At 39.5% G+C, this 21,394-nt stretch overlaps 1 protein-coding gene across 1 annotated transcript in view; it reads right to left on the reverse strand.

The window, feature by feature from the left end:
* Positions 1-258: 258 nt before the first annotated feature.
* The window catches only part of KIAA1958 (KIAA1958 ortholog), a 124,340-nt gene continuing 103,204 nt past the window's right edge, over positions 259-21,394 (reverse strand). Inside the window, exons 4-5 of the mRNA XM_061163410.1 lie at positions 16,523-16,695; positions 259-2,451 (exon numbers count right to left, since the gene is read on the reverse strand). Coding sequence (XP_061019393.1) covers positions 1,645-2,451; positions 16,523-16,695 — 980 coding nt within the window. The 3' untranslated portion in view covers positions 259-1,644. The remainder of the gene's footprint in view (positions 2,452-16,522; positions 16,696-21,394) is intronic.

Below are 21,394 nucleotides of genomic sequence, written 5' to 3' on the forward strand. Positions count from 1 at the left end.
TAAATATTACCTGTTATTTACATACAGATGGAGACATACCAAAGTTAATCTATATTCTGGAAAGATCAACTAATAAGTGTTGCAGGAACTAAAAAGGGAATAACATGAATCCTTAAGGCAGCATTGGTGGAGTCTTCTCCAGTAAAGGAAGTATTACATATTTCAAGGGCCAGTGAATGATTTTTTAAAAACAATTAATTAAATACTAAAACAAAATTTTGAAAAAGACACATGACTAATTTTAGGACTCCTGCAAAATGAATGTATACTGGAATTTTAATTGTGGGTTTCTAGCACACACAGGAACAGAATGGTGTAAGGTTGTGGCAGTCAGTCTTTCCTCAGATACAAAATAAAGATTCCCTAGAAGTTATTTTTATTAATTAGTACTCTTTGGGTTCCTTTTTCACTTATAATTGAGAGCAGTTATTATAACTTTCTGTTAATGTGTGAATAACACACGGTCAGATTAAATCTCACCTGAGTGAAACGTGACCACACTGTGTTCATATCCCATCACCGTGGTCTGATTTTTACCACTATATCCTTGATGCTGGGTTTGCTTACCTGGTAGGCTGACCCATCACCGTGTCCCAAGCATTGCTGCCAACCTCAAATGATGACATCTCTTGTGGCTGAAAGAGTCGTACTTTGACAAATATATTTCAAAACTCTTTAATATAAACACATTTGGGGATTTGTTTTCTTTGCAGCTTATTTTGTTGGACTTTTTTTCCCGGTTAAGCCTGAAAATTACTTTCAGTTGTTTTACAGATCCAGTGCTATATGCTGACAGAACTGCACAACACAAAGAACAGATTAAAAAAAAAACAAAACAAAAAAACCTCTAAACAGTGTTCAAACGAAAAGAGCTTTCACAGCACGCTGAGAAAGAAAATGTAGGCACTTCTGCTTCAGGAGGTTTTTCACGTTTTGATCACAGATTGCTTCTCCAAGACACTTTCTCTCACTGCAGGAAGTTCCCTCGAACCACCTAGTTCACTGGAAATCTTGTTCTCCCAAGCACTGTTTGGTGTATTAATCTTTTTTCATAAAACTGTCTCCATTGATGCAGAGAGCAAGTTCCTCCCAGGGCTAACAGCAGTCCTGCGTTCCCATCAGCATGACTGAGTGGAGCTCCATGACCTTCCACCAAGCAAGGCTGCATGCTCTGCGGGATCACGTTATCCACCAACAAAACATAAACAGGAGTGCCAAGCACAAGTTTTCTCCTGGAAGTAGTTAACCTGTTTGCCTCTCTCTTCCTAGATCCTCACTGTAATTCATTAAAGTGTTTAGAGTCTTCAAAACATTCTAAAGCTACTAGGCTACTGGGATTTTTTTTTTTAATGACTACTGAAACAGTTTTTTTTTTTCTTTTTTTGAGAAAATCTGTGCTAAAAAGGCACTAGATAAAATGAACTTCCTCGCTCTTGTGTATGTAGTCATTTATACATTGTATTAGATTCTATAATTTAACAGAGGTGACACACATCTGGATAAAACATTCTAAATCTTCACTTGTCTACTTTCAGTTAAAAAAACAAATCCGAGGTCAAAAGAAACAGGAAGTCCCACACCCTGACCACGAAGTCACGGTCGCCCCGGCCTCCTCGGAGCTCTGGCCCCGGCTGCAGGGGACGCTCACTGGCAGCAGCCGTGGGAGCTGAGCCTCCTGGACACCTGCGTGAAGGAGACGAAGGTGAAGTTCTCGCAGTTCTCCAGCTTGACCTTCTTGGCCAAGTTCGGGACCACGCCCCGCAGAGACCGCAGGCCCATCCTCTGCTCCTCGTACCACACCCTGCCCGCGCCCGCCCCCTCCTTCCGGGCCGTGAGGTAGAAGGGGGACTTGGCCCCCATCTGGGTGGGCGGCCGGTGCACGTACATGTACTTGTAGAGGAGGCAGTAAGGACACTGCTTGTGTCCCCTGGAATGCTCGTGGTAGATCTTGCCGTGGCACACTCGGGCGGAAGCACTCCGGCTCTCCCGCTTGACGCTGTCTGTCCGGGCGAAGTAGGACTGGTTCTGCGGGTCTTTGAGCAGCTCGATGTCGCCGTACATCAGATCAGCATGCTCCTGGAGCGTCCTCATGTTCAGGTACTGGCTGTTGTACTTGACCACGGTGGACAGGAGCGTGATAGGGCTGTCATCCCCCAGACACCCCGCCTGCCACATCTCCTCCTCGTCCGAGAGGGAGAAGTAGACAATATTGCGAGAACGAGCCCCTGACATCCCTGCCTTGCTCAGCACCCACAGCTTCTCCTTGAGTTTCTTGGTGGACGAGCTGAAGGTGCTGCTGGTGATGGAGAAGCCCACCCCTGCATTCTTCAGGATGCGATCCAGGCCTCGGCGGATGGCGTGGAGCGACGTGGCCAGGAAGTCTGAGCCGTCACTCTTCTTTACGGTGACGTAAAAGTTCTCGAGCAACTCGTTCAACTTCACTGCAGGGATCTCAAATGAGACAAACACTGAGGTTACACGTTTTGCGGATACCCAGGTAGCCAGACCCCTCCTTCCTTCTCCTGATCCTCACTGGGGGCTGTGCTGGGGACAGCCCTCTAGAGGGCTGCCTTCTTAGCATGAAATAATGGAAAAAACAGTGAGCCTCACGCTGGGAGATCTAGGTTCCACACTAGGCTCTTTAGACACCAGTGTTTCAAGCAACAAGACAGGAGATGATAACGTACCTTCTCAAAGCATTATTGTAATGCTTAAATAAAGTAGTGGACATGAAAGGGTTTGTAAACAGTAATGAACACATACATATACAACATAAATATATATACACATACATTTTATTACTGGCCTTTGTAACTGACTCTTTGTCTCTGGAAAGCCCTTTCTTCTCTTGTAGCAAATCATTTCCTTCCCGCCCCTTCAATAAAACTCAACCATCCTCTCTGAAGCATGCCTGAATTAAACTGATCAAACTCTCAATCATTCCAACATTAATTTCCTTGATCGCTGCAGTTTGGCACAGCTGGTATGAAACATTCTACACAGAAAGATGACTGACTGACATGTCCAATTTGTACAGCAAGATTTTGCCTTGATCTTTTACCTGAATTTATCTGAATAAGTTTGGAAATATCTGTGACTTAATGTTCCATGGAGTTTCAATATCAATATTTGCTCAAAAGATATGAAAAACTTAATGATTATACTGACAATTAAAGAGTGCTCCTTAGGTATGGTAGGAGGAGCTGGAAGGTTGGCTGCAAAGAAAGCTTTACTTTCAAGAGGGAGTCATAAAGATAAAACCAGACCTTGCTCATTGCCAATTTAGGTTGAATATACATTCTAGGGCAAAAGATAGTCTCAATACAAAATGTTTTAAAAGTAGAAACTATACAGGTAACTTTCATTCTTCTAAGAGCCCTTGCGTCAAAGAGAAAATAAAAACAGAATTATACATTAAAAATGAACCAAACTGAAAACATTAAATATCAAAATGTATGAGATGTCACCAAATACATTCCAAAAACATCACAGCCTTAATGACTTTGTTAGAAACTTTATTGAAAATAAGCAAACATTACTCAACACAAAAGACTAGAAAAAGTAGATCAAATTCAAAAATAGTAGAGTAAATCAATAAAAATAAAACAAATTAATGAACTGGAAAAGATATAAATTGGGATAGATAAAAAATGAAACTATTGCAAACTCCTAGCAAATATGATAGAAAGAAAGAGTAAGAAGAGAAAAGGAAATATACATATAGATAATTTCAGGAATGAGAAAGACTATAACTATCAAAAACAAAGAATATTATAAACTTTATTCATATTAATTTGAAAATATAAATAACCTGAACAATTCCCTAGCAAAATATAAGTTACCAAAGTTGGTTCAATAAGAGGTAAAAGATCTGAGTGAAATGATTGCCAAAGATGTATGTCACTCATAAAGAGACGGCATTATGGAGTCAATTCAGCTTTTCTTTTGTATTTAAACAATTTCGGAGCACAGAAAAAAAGAAGCGTTCTTCATTTTTTTTCCATAATGCAACTCTGACAGATATTATACTAAAAAACAAAGTATATGAGTATAAATGTACTAAGTAAAATACTGGTGATTTCCGTTTTGCATGGCACAAATGTTAAACAAAAGGCATACATGTTAGAAGCACGCAAACAAGGATACGGCTCTGACATGCACAAGCAGCAGTCAATATGGTACCAACAAAATAAGGGCTGCTTATGTTACCACATCAAATTCAGGACTGCAGGAAAGCAAGGGACATGGAGACCAGCAGGGATTACGGCAGAGTGTAAGGATGATTCAAACATAATAAAGAATGTAAGTAACTCATTCCATATATTAAGGAAAAGTAATACGAACTTGATAATTACTGAAAAATTATTTGAAAGAATGTGCTATCCCATTTCCAATTTTTAAAAATTCAAACTAGGAACTTCCTTGGTGACACAGTATATAAAAGAATCCGCCTGCCAATGCCGGGGACCTGGGTTCAACCCCTGGTTCAGGAAGATTCCACATGTCTGGGAGCAACTAAGCTGGTATGCCACAACTACTGATCCAGTGCTCTAGAGCCGAGAGTCCTAACTACCGAATCCGAGAGTCCCAACTGCGGGGGCCCGCACACCTAGAGCCTGCGCTCCGTAACAAGAGAAGCCACCGCAATGAGAAGCCTGGGCACCACGACGAAGAGCAGCTCCTGCTCACCGCAACTAGAGAAAGTCTGTGCGCAGCAACGAAGACCTAGTGCAACCAAAAAGATAAATTAAATTAAAAGGAAAAAAAATTCAAACTAAACTCAGATTGGAAGAAAAAATATCCTCTTAGTATGATGAAGACTATTTTACAGACATGAACTATAAAAACTATACCCAAGATGAAAGCATTAAAATCTTTTTTTATGAAGTCAGGAACAGGATGAGAATGATGAATATCACTGTTATTACATAACATGCTCTAAAGATTCTGACCAAGTAAGAGACAAAAAAGAAATTACACACACACACATATGTATATATGCATACAGGAAAGGAAAAAGAAAAAATATAACTGTTTTCTGATAATCTAAATGTTGGTCTAGGAAACTCCAAGAGATTCAGTCAAAAAGCCATCAGAAAGAAGAGAGTAGCTGCACATAAAATATAAAAAGCAGTAGCTTTCTTACGTACCAGTAACAGTTAACATAACTTCCCAATTACCATGACACCCAAACTCAGCTGGTTTCAGATTTTTATGTCGTCATTTGAAACTTCCTACTTGCAGGTGTTAACCTCTCTTTGTATTAGTTGGGATTCATGTGGCTACAAGAGAGAGAAACCAGATCTGAACAAGCCTAGGCCAAGAGGGCTATCAGAATTGGTGGATTTCAAGGCTCTCAGGATTCCATCTCTTAAGTTTCTGCATCTCTGTACAAAGCAGCTCTCTTTATGTAGCCACCTAGCACTCCACAAGGTTTACATCTTATAGCTTCAAATACTGGCAAAAGGCCAACTCTTATTTTCAGTAGAACAAAAAATACGAAGGGGGGATTTTGATTGGCTCACTCTTAATCCAAACAACTGATGAAAAGGTGGGTCCACTGTACTAACATAATGGCTTCTGTGGTAACCATGGAGATTGTAGGAGAGCAAAGGTTTCTTAAAGAAGAGGTTTTGGGCAGAAAATCATATTACCTTGGTGTCTAAAAATAAAACAAGTAACTTCTGACAGTTTCCTGTTGCCCTTAGGATAAATTCCAAATCTTTCTCTTATATGCAAGTCTTCACAATCTGCTTCCATACAATAGTAGACTGCTTGCAAAGACGGACACCACGACCTCTCTCCATCCGGTTCCTATCAGTTCAGTTAGATCAGTTGATCAGTTGTGTCTGACTCTTTGCGACCCCAGGGACTGCAGCACGCCAGGCTTCCCTGTCCATCACCAACTCCTGGAGCTTGCTCAAACTCATGTCCATTGAGTCAGTGATGCCATCCAACCATCTCATCCTCTGTTGTCCCCTTCTCCTCCTGCCTTCAATCTTTCCCAGCATCAGGGTCTTTTCCCATGAATCAGCTCTTAGCATCAGGTGGCCAAAGTAGTAGAGCTTCAGCTTCAGCATCAATTCTTGCAATGAATATTCAGGGTTCATTTCCTTTAAGATTGACCCGTTTGATTTCCTTGCAGTCCAAGAGACTCTCAAGAGTCTTCTCCAACACCACAGCTCAAAAGCATCAATTCTTCAGTGCTCAGTTTTCTTTATAGCCCAACCCTACATCCATACATGACTACCGGAAAAAAAATAGCTTTGACTAGATGCGTCTTTGTCAGCAAGGTATGTCTCTGCTTTTTAATATGCTGTCTAGGTTGGTCATTAACTTTTCTTCCAAGGAGCAAGCATCTTTTAATTTCATGGCTGCAGTCACCATCTGCAGTGATTTTGGAGCCCAAAAAATAAAGTCTGTCACTGCTTCCCCATCTATTTGCCATGAAGTGATGGGACCGGATGCCATAATCTTAAGTTTTCTGAATGTTGGGTTTTAAGCCAGCTTCTTCACTCTCCTCTTTCACTTTCATCAAGACGCTCTTTAGTTCTTCTTTGTTTTGCCATAAGGGTGGTGTCATCTGCATATCTGAGGTTATTGATATTTCTCCTGGCATTCTTGATTCCAGCTTGTCCTTCATCCAGCCCGGCATTTCTCATGATGTACTCTGCATATCAGTTAAATAAGCAGAGTGACAATATACAGCCTTGACGTACTCCTTTCCCAATTCTGAACCAGTCTATTGTTCCATGTCTGGTTCTAACTATTGCTTCTTGACCTGCATATAGGTTTCTCAGGAGGCAGGTCAGGTGGTCTGGTATTCCCATCTCTTTAAGAATTTTCCACAGTTTGCTGTGATCCACACAGTCAAAGGCTTTGGCATAGTCAATAAAGCACAAGTAGATTTTTTCTGGAACTCTCTCGCTTTCTCAATGATCCAACGGATGTTGGCAATTTGATCTCTGCCTTGTCTAAATTCAGCTTGAACATCTGGAAGTTTTTGGTTCACATACCACTGAAGCCCAGCTTGGAGAATTTTGAGCACTACTTTGCTAGCGTGTGAGATGAGTGCTACTATGTGGTAGTTTGGACATTTTTTGGCATTGCCTTTCTTTGGGATTGGAATGAAAATGGACCTTTTCCAGTCCTGTGGCCACTGCTGAGTTTTCCAAATTTGCTGGCATATCGAGTGCAGCACTTTCACAGCATCATCTTTTAGGATTTGAAATAGCTCAACAGGAATTCCATCACCTCCACTAGCTTTGTTTATAGTGATGCTTCCAAAAGCCCACTTCACTTCACACTCTAGGATGTCTGGCTCTAGGTGAGTGATCACACCATCATGGTTATCTGAGTCATTAAGATCTTTTTTGTACAGTTCTCCTGATGAGGTCACAAAGAGTCAGACACAACTGAGCAACTGAACGAACTGACTCTGTATTTGTGCCAACTGACTCTGTATTCTTGCCATATCTTCTGTTTCTGTTAGGTCCATACAATTTCTGTCCCTTATTGTGCCCATCTTTGCATGAAATGTTCCCTTGGTATCTCTAATTTTCTTGAAGAGATTTCTTGTCTTTCCCATTCTATTATTTTCCTCTATTTCCTTGCACTGATAACTGAGGATCTCCTTGCTATTCTTGCTCCTTTCTTTTCTCTCCTTGCTATTTTTTGGAACTATGCATTCAGATGGATATATCTTTCCTTTTCTTCTTTGCCTTTTGCTTCTCTTCTCAGCTATTTGTAAGGTCTTCTCACACAACCATTTTACCATTTTGCATTTCCTTTGCGTGGGGATGGTTGTGATAACCGCCTCCCATACAGTGTTACAAACCTCTGTCCACAGTTCTTCCGGGACTCTGTCTATCAGATCTAATCCCTTGAATCTATTTGTCACTTCCATTGTATAAGCGTAAGGGATCTGATTTAGGTCGTACCTGAACGGTCTAGTGGTTTTCCCAACTTTCTTCAATTTAAGTCTGAACTTTGCAATAAGGAATTCTTCATCTCATCCAGTCAGCCCCTGGTCTTGTTTTTTCTGTAGAGCTTGTTTTGCTATAGAGCATCTCCATCTTCAGCTGCAAAGAATATAATCAATCTGACTTTGGTATTGACCATCTGGTGATGTCCATGTGTAGAGTCATCTCTTGTGTTGTTGGAAAAGGGTGTTTGCTATGACCAGTGGGTTCTCTTGGCCAAATTCTGTTAGCCTTTGCCCTACTTCATTTTGTACTCCAAGGCTAAACTTGCCTGTTACTCCAGGTATCTCTGACTTCCTACTTTTGCACTGCAGTCCCCTATGATGAAAAGGACAGCTATTTTTTGCGTGACAGTTTTCTTTATACTCTGCTTTCCAGCCTCACTGAACTCTGTGCCAGTCCTATAAACCACAAGGCTCTTTCATGCTTCCAAGTTTGCATATGCTACTTCCTCTACCTAGAAAGCTCCCCCCGCCCCCAATCTTCTCCATCTGGAAAACCTCTATTCCTTATTTCAGATCGAGCTCAAATTCCGCTCTTTATACAGAAGACTGCTCCAGCTTCCCTAAGCAAGTTACTCTCTCAACTGGGATCCCACAAATCTTCTTAGAAAAAGTAACTATTTATTTATTTATTCTTGGTTGTGCAGGGGCTTCACTCCTGCTCTGGCTTTTCTCTAGTTAAGAGCTAAAGCGGGGCTACTCTCTAGCTGCCGGTGTGGGCTTCTCATTGTAGTGGCTTCTCTTGTCACGGAGTGCTGGCTCTACGCTGTGCTGGCTTTGGTGACTGCAGACACGGGGGCTCATTCGTCGTGGTTCCCAGGCTCCAGAGCACACTCTCAGGAGTTGTGGCACAAGGGCTTAGTTGCTCTGCAGCATGTGGGATCTTCCAGGATCAGGGATTCAACCCATGTCTCCTGCATTGGCAGGCAGATTCTTTACCCCTGAGCCATGAGGGAAGCCCCCCCACAACTCTTAAATTTAAATTTTATTACAGCCCTCTCCACATTGCACAGGCTTTTATCTATTTATAGGTCTGTCTCTCAAAGTGGACTGAAAGCTTCCTGAAGGCAAGAATGACATCTCACACATGACTGGTTCTTTATGTTGAAGATCCCTACTAGCAGGTCTGAAATGTATCATTGATACCCCATGAACTGACAAACATGGGTTAAAGCAGAGTCAGGAGAACCAAGCTGACTTAGGGTGCAGATCATTTCTCTTGATTTATACCACAAGTTTCAAAGAAAAATTACAGCAAAAGCAATTTCTGGAGAAATGTCAAGTCACAAAATTTATATTCTCTGCACACAAGCAACTGTTCATTCTGGCCCATTCTGGCTGCCTCCTTAGTTTTCTCAGATTAAGTTTTGGTTGATGGCCATTCCTCCAGGTCTTTAATTTGTTATGAAGACACTGCCAAAAACTATTTCCCTCCATGAGCCATTCTGAACAGATATACTACATTAAATTCACTATGAATTGCAAACCTGGCTTCCCTGATGTGAAAATGACCAAAGAGAAGTAAGAGCTTGGTCATGGGGCAGACGACTCCAGATAGGAAAGAACAGTATAAGAAGACTGACCTGCAGATAAACCCCAAAGTTTTGGAACTATGCAGTAATCCTTGGCAACTGAAAGAATGATAAGACATGCAAAACCAAGAGTGACTTTTGGGGAATACCTCAAACTTCCTTTTGTGATAATCTTGACCAGGGGATGAAGAAAGTGGAGAAAATGCTCGTGAACTATACATACTGTAATAGGAAAACAAAACAAATCTTCAAGTAACCATTGCTGACAACAGAAATGATTTCACTTTTGTAGTTACCAAATTTCCATTTATTGAGAAAGACAGATAAAAACTTCAAGAGGCTCTATTTTCTCAGTAAGCCTAAGGAATATATAAATCAATGAGACAGCAACTTTGAGAAAGACGTACTAGTGAGGATTAGATTACATTTATGAAGAAAAAACACTATGTGGAACACATGTAATAGACCACAGAGTAATGAAAGAGTGAGACTGGCAGGGTACATTCTGCTTATTGAGATGACATTTTGAAGTCTGATCTGATTTCTTGCCTTCCTCCTTAAAAAAAAAAAGAAACTAAATTTGAAGTCTGAAGTGAAGTGTTAGCTGCTCAGTCATGTCTGACTCTTTGTGACCTTATGGACTGTAAGCCCGCCAGGATCCTCTGTCCATGGGATTTCCCAGGCAAGAATACTGAAATGGGTAGAAATTTCCTTCTCCAGGGGATCTTCCTGAACCATGGATCAAAGCCAGGTCTCCCGCATTGCAGGTGGATTCTATACCGTCTGTGCCACCAGGGAAGCCAGCTGCCATACCATGATCAACAGCTGTAACTATCTTGTCTGCTGCTAGCTATATCTATCTTGAGAGACACAACTAGACTAAAAATACCTTGCAATGGGACCAAAAAAGTGAGATTAAAGACTGTAGACCTTGATGCCACAATTCCTTTTAACTAAATACTGCTAATTCTCTAAGAGACTGGTCTTTCTTAAGAATTTCTCATTAAAAATATTTAAGTGGCCCATGTGAGACAGAGGATTGAAGTAAGTTTTCTTCTTCATCCACATTCCTCTAGACAACACAGGAGAAACTACCTAGAAGTGATGATAAGGCACATCCAACTGGACAGGTGAGACATTTTCACCACCGGGGATGTATATGTTACCTAAGCTCTGGAGGTTGTGGGGAAATGGGGCTCTTTCCATGGATTCCTGCAAGGAAGTGTAAAGTTTCCCAGTAACATAACTGTCTTCATAGTGACTTCACAAAGTCTGGAAGACAAGATCCTCTGGCCTAGAAAAGGTTAAGGTTAAGGGCTGAAGAAATGGTGATGAAGGCCTACGAAAATAGATGAGTTTTAAAATTTTTATGAATGAAGGTGAATTGTTACATTTAAATTGATTTATTTGCTAGGTTATTACAGTAAGATACACAATTTACCATCTTAATAATTTACAAGTGTACCATCCAGTGGCATTAAAAGTACATTCGCAATGTGGTGCAACCATCATCACTACTTATTTCCAGAATTTTTTAAAAAAGAAACTGTATTCATTAAACAGTAACTCCACATTTCCTCCTCCCACCAGCCCCTAGTAATCTCTATTATACTTTTTGTCTCTATAAACTTGACTGTTCTACCTACCTTGCATAAACGGAACAAGACATATTTGTTCTTTTGTGTCTGACATTTCACATAGTATAACATGTTCAAGGTTCAGCCATGCTGTAAGCATGTATCAGTACTTCATTTCTTTTTGTTGACAGATAATATTCCATTGTATAGATAGGCCACGTTTTGTTTATCCATTTATCTGCTGATGGACATTTGGATGTCTGGATTATATTTTGGCTATTGTGAATAATGCTACAACAAACACTTGTGTACAGGTTTTTGCATAGATGTATGTTTTAAATTTTCTTGAGTTTATGCCCATGAATGGAATTTCTGCGTGATACAGTAACTCTAAGTTTAACTCTTAGTGAACTGCCAGACTTTCCAAAACAGCTGCATCATTTCACATTCCCACCAGGACTGTGTAAGAGCGTATGAAGGTTCCAATTTCAACACTTGTTATCTTTCTCTTTTTTATTCTAGTCTTCCTACTGAATGTGAAGCAGAATCTCATGTGGTTTAGACTTGCATTTCCCTGAGGTCTAATGAAGTTGAGCATCTTTTCATGTGCTTATCTTCATCATAATAACTGCTTAATGTCCTTATCTGCTAATTCTAAAATCTGTATCAGTTCTGGGTTGGTTTTGATTGATTCATTCTTTAAGTGATATATTTTCTTGCTTCTTGGCATGTCTGCAAATTTTTACTTACTTGCCAGACATTCTAAATTTTCTTTCTTGGGGTCTGGATAGTCTTATAATCCTATAAATGTCATTAAGGTCTGCTCTAGGACATAGTTAAATTACTTAGAAACTGTTGGATCCTTTTGGGTCTTGCTTTTTCTTCATTAAAAAATTAAGATGTAATTTTCATATAACACTATCAGTTTTAGGTATATAACATAATGTTTTGAAATTTATATATATTGCAAAATGATCACCACAATAAATCTAGTCAACAGCCATCACCACATATAGTTTAATTTTTTTCCTTGTAATGAGAACTTTTAAGATTTACTCTCTTAGCAATTTTCAAATACACAATACAGTATTATTCACTACAGTCAACAAGCTATAACATTACATCCCCAGGCATTTTGACCACCTTCACCCGTTTCAACACCCCTCATTCCAAATGTCTAGCAACCAACAATCTGTTCTTTGTGCTCTGAGGGTTTTGCTTTTAGATTCCACATAAAAGTGAGATCATATGGTATTTGTCTTTCTCTATCTGAGTTACTTCACTTAGTATATAATGCCCTCGAGGTTCAAACATGTTGTTGCAAATGGCAAAATTTTCTTCGCTTTTATGGCTGAGTAATATTCCACTGGGTATATCCACCATATATTCTTCATCCATCTATGGACACTTAGGCTGCTTCTATGTCTTGGCTATTGTAAACAATGCTGCAATGAACAGAGAGGTGTACATATCCTTTCGAGTTAATGTTTTCACTTCCTTTAGATAAGGGATTGTATGGTAGTTCATGTTTTGATAATAGCCATCATAACAGATGTGAGGTGATAGCTCATTGTGGTTTTGAGTTGCATTTCCCTGATGATTAGTGATATCCTACCTTCTCATGTAGCTGGGTCTTGCTTTTAAGATTTGCTGGGTGGGATCAGAGCAAAGCTCAATCCATGGCTAATTATTCTCCACATGTGATGCAAGACCTTTCTGAATATTCTACCCCATGAATCCTGAGGTTTTTCCAGTCTGACTGGGCGGGGAGAGGCCCTATTTCCAGTTCGGTGCTAGCTCCAGGTACTAATACCTTTCATTCTTCCAGGTGTTTTGTTTTGCCCTCCTCAGGTAGTTTCCTCACATGTAGATGTTGATCAGTATTCAGCTGAATATTTGAGATGGAATATGTTCAGTTGTCTCAGGTTCTCTTTCTGGGTAACTCTGTACTTTCAAATATTCTGTTAATGACAATTCTAGTCACCTGGGTCTCTCTGGACTCTTAGCTCTATCTCCTCAACTCAGCAAGTCTGCTGGGCTCTGCCTGCATGCCTCTCCCTGCACCACAGCCCTGCAGACTCTCTCAAGGCAGCAAGCTGGGGCACACCCAAGGGTCACCTTGTTTCCCATCTCTCAGAGATCACTGCCCTATGTGTGTTATATAGTCACTTGCATATCACTTGTATCATTTGTCTGTTTTTTGGTTGTTTTTGGCAGGGGAACGCAAATCTCCTCCAAATTGGTTGGAAGTGAAAGATTTAACTCATTTTTCTCCTGGGTATGGGTTACATGTTCCCACTTCTTCCTATGAATAGCAACTTCTGATCGGACGCTAGAAACCATGGATTTTACATTATTAAATTCTGGATTTGTCCCATCTTTTTGATGAATGTCGTAATTTCTTTCTAGTTGTTCTCACGTCCCCATCCTCCCCGAGTTCTGATTTCTGTCTCCCCTCAACGCAGCAAGATTGCCAGGCTCAGTCTGGGTTCCCCGCTCTTCCCTGCAGTTTAGAAACTGTCTCCAGCCAGAAAGCCTGGGAGGTGGTGGCACTCATCTCAGGGATCAAGTCTGAGTTGTCTGTTCTGTCGGAAGACTTCCTTCAGACATTTTGCTCAGTTTTCCGGTTGTTACAGGAGGGTGATTCTGGACCCTTCTATTCCCTTATGATCACAAGTGGAAACGATCTGCCAGATCGTTTTGGTTAGTGTGGTGTTGCTTGTTCATTTTTATAATTCTTTTCATTCCTCTGACAAACAGTACATACACACTTAGCCTATAACCTACTATCTGAAGTTCCTGCTGTCTTAATCTGTTCTTTTCTGTTTCTAATCATTCTCATTCATGGTGGTTTATTTCCTTAAGTGGCTTGTGATTTTTTTTTTTTTTTATGAGCACATATTTAGTTGATCTTTATTAACCTGTGAAAAATTTGCACCTATATGTTGGATGTTTCCCTTCAAAGATTATTAGCATACGACTCTGCAAGGAGCCAGGGTATGCTATTGACTTAGAACTTCTTTAGACCCTTTCGGGGTCTTCTCAGTAAATGGTTCTTCAGTTTCGCTCCTTGTCACCTCCCTTCCTCAATGGATGCTATTAACATAAGCCCTGAGGGGACAGCCTGATTTTCATATGTGCTTACTGCTCACACCGCTTCAGTTTCAGCCCTTAGAAGACTCTGCTTCTTTTTGCAAAGGTACCTCACAGTATCTAGGGCACCATGCTTCCAGATGTAGAAACTTGGATTTCCTATTTTATCTCTTGTTGGTACCCTAAACACATCACCCAAACCTAGAGGTATCACTTGCCTTTGGGCTTCAACTTTGACTTCTATTTGCAACACCTCTGAATTCAGACTTCCAGCTTAAATATTTCCCCCATGTTTTAAATTTCATGTTCCCAAATGTTTATTTGACATATCCATCTGGTAGATGTATCTATTATTTATTTACATTCAACATATCCAAATCAAAGTACATATTTCTCTTCTTTTTTTTTGTCTTAAAAAATGTTACTTTGATGTAATTTTAGACTTACAAGAATAGTAGAGAGAATCCCCAACTAGTCTTCTCCTAATGTTACTATCTTAGAGAACAGTTACTGAAACCAGGAAATTAACATTGTTGCAATGCTATTAGCTAAACTTCAGACTTTAATCACATTTCCCCTTTTTTCCAGTAAAATTTCCTTCCTACACCAATAGAATCCCACATTTCATATAGCTGTCATGTCTCCTTTAGTTCAGTTCAGTCGCTCAGTCACGTCCGACTGCGACTGCATGGACTGCAGCAAGCCTTAGTTTCCTCCAAACTGTGACCATTTCTCTATCTTAATATCTTCTGTGACCTTGATGCATTCCATGATACATTTGGAGAGTACCAGTTAAGCATTTTGTAGAATTTTCCTCAATTTGGATTTGTCTGCTCTTTTATCATGAGTACACTGAGGTCATGAATTTTTAAGAAAAAAATCCCATACATGCAATGTGTTGTCCCTAAGCACATGGGAAATATTAATCTTGATCACTATTAAAGTGGCATCTGCCAGGGTTCTCCTCTGAATAGTTACTATTTCTCTCTAGCCATATTTAAGAGGGTCTTACGTTGATGCAACACAAAAATCCTGTTTATCCTTAAACTTTCACCACTAATTTTGCCATTAACAGTGGAGTCTTGCCTGTAGCAATTATCATTGTGGTGTTCTATGGTGATTATATACCTCTCTTGTTCTACATTTTTAAAAAATTAATTAATTTTAATTGGAGGCTAATTACTTTAAAATATTGTGGTGGTTTTTGCCATACACTGACATGAATCAGCCACAGGTGTATATGTGTCCCCCATACCAAACCCCCCTCCCTCCTCCCTCCCCATCCCATCCCTCTGAGTTGTCCCAGGGCACCAGCTTTGAGTGCCCTGTTTCATGCATCGAACTTGGACTGGTCATCTATTTCACATATGGTAATATACATGTTTCAATGCTATTCTCTCAAATTATCCCACCCTTACCTTTTCCCACAGAGTCCGAAAGTCTGATCTTTATACCTGTGTCTCTTTTGCTGTCTCACGTATAGGGTCATCGTTAGCATCTTTCTAAATTCCATATATATGCATTAATATACTGTATTGGTGTTTTTCTTTCTGACTTCTGTCTCTACACGTCCTACAATTTTTCCTTCTGTTAACAAACCTCAAACATTTCAAGTTAGAAGAGATTTTAAGAGCTTGTTTTACAACTGGAAAAATTAACAATCTATCAAATACATTTTTTGCTCATCACTTCCAATTAATTGCTCTAAAATGTTACATTTCTTACATTCCTTCCTGTTCAAAAGAAATTCAGTGTTTCCCCTTCACCTGCCCCTAAATTTGCAGATCCTACGGTCAGTGTTCTCCCTATGATGACAGTCCCTTCCCTGCTGCTCCTGCAGTCATCTTTCAAATAAAATCTCTCCTCAGAAAGAAACACAGAAAAAAACTTTAGTGGCCAATATTCACAAGATTTTGGCTTGGCATTTAAGGGTTATCAGAATCTAGCTTTATAGTTCATTGTTCCCATACGCGAAGCCTCCGCTGCAGGCAGGTGAATATGTCCCTCTGAATTTTACTCTTCTTACATGATTCAGTTGGAAGACTCATGTCTTTATCCAATTCTCTTGAAACTCTACCTCTCTCTCAAATACAAAATTAAGTTTAAGTATAAATTCCTTTGTCAGTCTCAACAAAGTGAAATTAATTTACCCATCTGGATTTTTTGGCATTTAAATTCTGCTTTGTACTGTGGATATTTTTCTATTTTAGGGTCTTTTCAAAGTTTCCCCAGACAGAAAGCACCTGTTCCATGTTCCCCACAATGCTTAGCACCCTGCCTGACACAGGCAGGCTCAGTAAAGCTGGCTGTAAGAAGTAAAGTCAAGAGTTTCTTACCTTGGTGATGTCTGTGTGATCTTTGAGCCCATTGGTCATGCACCAATATCGCCACACATTCAGGGCATACCGTGTGGCTTTGGTCGTATTTGGGCTTACTGCACTGGTACATAGATCATTCAAGTCATCATTAATATTAAATACAGGAAATTTGTTGAGCTTAGTAGAATAGGCTAGAAAGAAAAACAATAAAAGGCATTAAAATAATTTGCCATTCCCATCTTTGGAGAATTACATCTTTGGATCATGTTAAATAACAGAAAACTTCTAAGAGACAACCCTATAAGAAAAGAAAATTTCTATCAAGTATATCTATATTAGAATATAGTATGGAACAATATTTCCAGCTTTAAGTCATGCAGTATCCTTGGATTTAATCCCCCAAATTTTGCCATATATACTAACTGATGCACTAATGCAGGCATTTCAGTAACAGCTGTGGAAAAATGAATGAGGAGAAACAAAGAATGATTCAAAAATTTTCACTGAAAAAAATAGCATTTCAACGAGAAAGAAGGGGAAGAAAAGGAAAAACAAGCTATACATTCTTTCTCTTTACCTTAAGCACATGAAGAACTCTTTTTCTGTAATAAATAGCCTCAAAAGTGTTATGTGTCATTCTGGGCAGCTTCAAATTAAATGGTATTAGAATATTTCTTTATTTCTTTTCACAAACTGATAAAGAGAGAGATTTCAACCCTGACTCCACAACCCGGCTGCTAGCTTAGAATCTGAATGGAAGGTCAAATAGAATATTAGGGAAAGAGAAGGGGTACACCAGAGAGGCTCACATCTGAGAATGAACAGATTGTAATTTATAACTGCTAAATGATTTTAGATGAAGACTTCTCTTTTTCAATGGGTCCACTGGTTGCCAAAGAAATACCTAAATTTATAACCATTAGCTGGCCTTTCTTCATACTCTGTGATCTACTAAAGCTGGGCTTAAACTGTTCAAATTATTGTCTTTTGAAAGAAATAAAAGTTAAGGTAAAAACCACCGCAAAGTAAAAAGAATGCCAACTTGTACTCTAACCAGTGATTTTGACCCACTTTGGAATGTTTCTGAATTCAAACCGGACTCAAAAGGCTAAGAAATAGCAAAACCAAAAGCTAACACATTACCAAGGTGATCTGCAAAGTGCTTGTATCTGACTCACCTCACCTGTCTCTGCTCCCAGTAAGGAACCCAAACCACCAGCCTCCTGTGTTTTCCAGCATCCTCCTGTGCCCAGGACACCACATCACACCCTCCCCTCACACCCCGAGAAATCTCACTCAGGTCTTTGTACCAATCAAATAGCGTGTTTTTTCAATTCCAATTGTAAACTCTTTCCTCATACAACCCAACTCCCTTATTCTCACTTTCAGTATGAGCCCCACATTTGCTTTCTTATTCCTTAGAACTAATAATATAATTGTGCCCTGAAGATCTCTTCAGTTGGTTTATATGATCCTTAAGACTGTGTCTTCATCCTTTAAGTTGGCTTTGAATTGCTGAACACACAATCTGCTTTAATAAATGCTTACAGTAAGACAGAAACAACGCTAGAAATGCTTTCCAAAGCAACTGAGACATGTAGGCATATTCCTCTCACCACCTTCCTAAACACACATATAGCTAGTATTATTTCTGGGACTTGCTTGATAATGAAAGGATTCTAGTATAAAATTTACTATTATGTCCAGCACTAATTAAATGTTCACTATATGCTAAGGGTCATATAAATTATCTGCGTCTCTAAGCAATCCTACTGTTGTACCCATTTTACAGGTAAGGAATCTGAACCTCATACACTTCAAACATCATTCATCCAATATCTGCTGAGGTACTCTCTCTGTACCAGGCACTGTGCTGTCCCAAGTCGTGGAGTTGGAAAATATTAGAGCCAACGCCTGGTTTGCTCCTGGGTCCTGCTGAGTCCACTCTGGTCACTACAGCAAAGGAACCGGGTGCTACAGGGATACAGCGCTTAGTAAGGAACATAATTTAGGTACTAGCTACCTGTGCTTCTGAAAAACATCCTTGCCTCCCAAATTTACTCAGGTTAACCTTCATAAGTCTGATTTAAATAACCACTATAGTCACTATAGCTTTTCTGAACAACAGTAAAAAAATGACTTATTTGCAACACAGCCTAGTCCCCATAACTTTAAGATGCTTAGGAGTAGAAAAGAGTCACGTTGCAAGACAGGATGCCTAAGTTTAATTATTACATTAAACAATTCTAAGGGCTTAAATAATTTAATTTTCTATCACACAGAGACTGTACACTGAAAATGGAAACCAAGTCCTAGTATTTAAAGAAACAGGAAAAGAAGGCTTGTATACTTACATAATGGGAAAAGAAACTTGTGAAAATGAAACGACATACACGGTTCCTTCATGACTGTATTTAAGGATTAAATTATGTCTCTTTAACTGCTTTTTAAAAATTCTGAGTAGAAATTGTAGTGTTATGGTGCTGAGGACATTTTTAGGAGAGCATCCTCATGGAGAAACAAACAAAAGAAAGAATTACAGCTGAATACAGGGAAAAGAAGGGACTAGTAAAGAAGGTTTTGAGTGATTTTCCCCTAGAGAACAGGCAAACGCTGAGCTCAGAGTTAGGAGGGTCCGTGGGAGTAGAGCCTCAGGATGGCCAGATCCGAATGATTATCCTACTTTCTACACACAGCTTCCACTGACATCATTTATGGCACAGTGTGTAAAGTGAGTGGATCTGCAGTGGAAGGCTACTACCACCAAGGTCAGAGAGAAAAGGGGGCACTGCCTAAGGTAACTCCAGGCAGCCCCATTGGATAGAAAGGGGAAAACAGGAAAGCAGCTATAAAAAGGTAAGAAACCCCCAAATGTACTCCATCTCTCAGGCAGCACCTCTGCTGTGTCTACACTGGAGAGGGTTCCTGGCGTCCCAGCCTACCTTCTACTTTATACTGTGCAGGGAAGCTTCTTCACGGACATGTCTCTGTCCAGCATCACAGCTGGGTGAAGTCCACCCACAGAACCCTGTGCTCAACTATTACCCACAAACGTGAGCTCTGCCCAGGTTCAAACAGGACCCTTGAACATGGTCTAAGGAAATCCCTATAAGCTATCAATAACGTGAAATCCAGACTTTGATTTTAAAATGTGGGCCTACAAACAAGCATCAGCTGGCAACTGGGTAAAACTTAAAAGCATGGAAGTTACCAAGTTATACAAGCAGAGCAACTAATTTCATGTTCCCTCTCCTCTGCCTGAAAACAGACAATTCAGAAAACCAGAAGAAAAAAAAATTTAAAGATCGATACATAGGTTTGAGAGGATAATGCATACTTAAAACAAGAACAGCTTTTTACTGTAAAAGGAAAAGAGAACCAAGGGGGACAGGGAGGTGGGAAGAACTGGGAGACTGGGACTGACATATATACATTATTGATACTAGTACAAAGTAACCAATGAGAACATACTGTTTAACACAGGGAACTCTAGTGAAAGCTGGTGACCTAAAGGGGAAGAAGCCCAGAAAGGAGGGGATACATGGATATGTGTAGCTGATTCACGTCGCCTGTACACCAGAGACGAATACAACACTGGAAGGTAACTATACTCTAATAAAAATTCATTAAAAAAAAAAAAAAGGAAAAGAGAAGAACAAGAAAGATCCTGGAAAGTTTAAATGATGGAAAAACACATTTTAAAAATTCTCCGAAGAGCCAAGTATTAGAATGAACATGGCTAAAGGACAAATCAGTTACTAGGAAGGAATTTTCCCTGAAAGGCAGGCAAAGTAATAAAAAACTGATGAGAGTGAAGTTAAGAGGCATACAAGACAGGCTAATAAAACTAAAAATCCATCTTATAAGAATTTAAAAGAAAAAGTTAGAGAATAGGATAAAATAATCCAAGACATATGAAAATCCCATTGATCAAAGAAAGATTTTAATCCTTAGAGTGTTAAGGTTCATGATCTGTCAAACACACACACTGAAAACACACACACGTAAACAAATCTTGGTGAAATTCCCAAAGCGTGAGAACAAAAAGAAAATTCGGTAATCTTTCTGGTGTGTGGGGGGGGGGCGGTGGGGAGAGCCATCACGATAGTAACAAGAATTAGATTTTTCAGCTGTGATACCAAAAAATAAAATACACTGACTCAAGTCTACTCAGAGTTGTGAGGGAAAACAACCAAAATTAAGAATTCTATTACCTAACTAAAGTATCACTTGAGGAAAAAGAAAGGTATTTTCAAATCAAAAAAAGAGAAACTGAATCAAAGACAGGGAAAGATATTAGGTACAAGGTATAGTAAGTAAAAAGCATATAATTTACTCCTAACACTAGGTAATGTGACAATTGAGCTCAACACAATTGTTAAGACTGTGAAAAGAGACGGGGTGTGATGGAACAAAATCTTGAACTAAAATTCCCCATAATTTCAATAACAAGGGAAAAAGAGGAAAGATATTAAAAAACATGATTAGGATCTCATCCTCTTTGGGAAGGATAAGGAACAAAGAAGAAAAAAAGGGAGAGATGACCAATGTGAATTAATTTTTCATATTAAAAATATATTTAAATCTGTTAGAAACAAAAAACATGAAAGAAATAACTATTAGAATGTATTTTCAAATAAGAGAGTAAATAAAAGGGTATTAGCCAGAAAAAGTTAAGCAAAAACGAAAGTTTAACATCTGCAAAACTTGGGACAAGTTAACAAACAAAATAAGGAACCAAGAAAGCAAACGTGATGTAAAAAAGACATACAGATGGCCAACAGGCACATGAAAAGATGCTCAATATCACTTATCACTAGGGAAACGCAAATCAAAACCACAATGAGATATCACCTCATATCTGTCAAAGAGACAGGAAACAATAAGTGT

Source organism: Dama dama, chromosome 16, assembly GCF_033118175.1.
Source record: "Dama dama isolate Ldn47 chromosome 16, ASM3311817v1, whole genome shotgun sequence".
Lineage (NCBI taxonomy): Eukaryota > Metazoa > Chordata > Mammalia > Artiodactyla > Cervidae > Dama > Dama dama.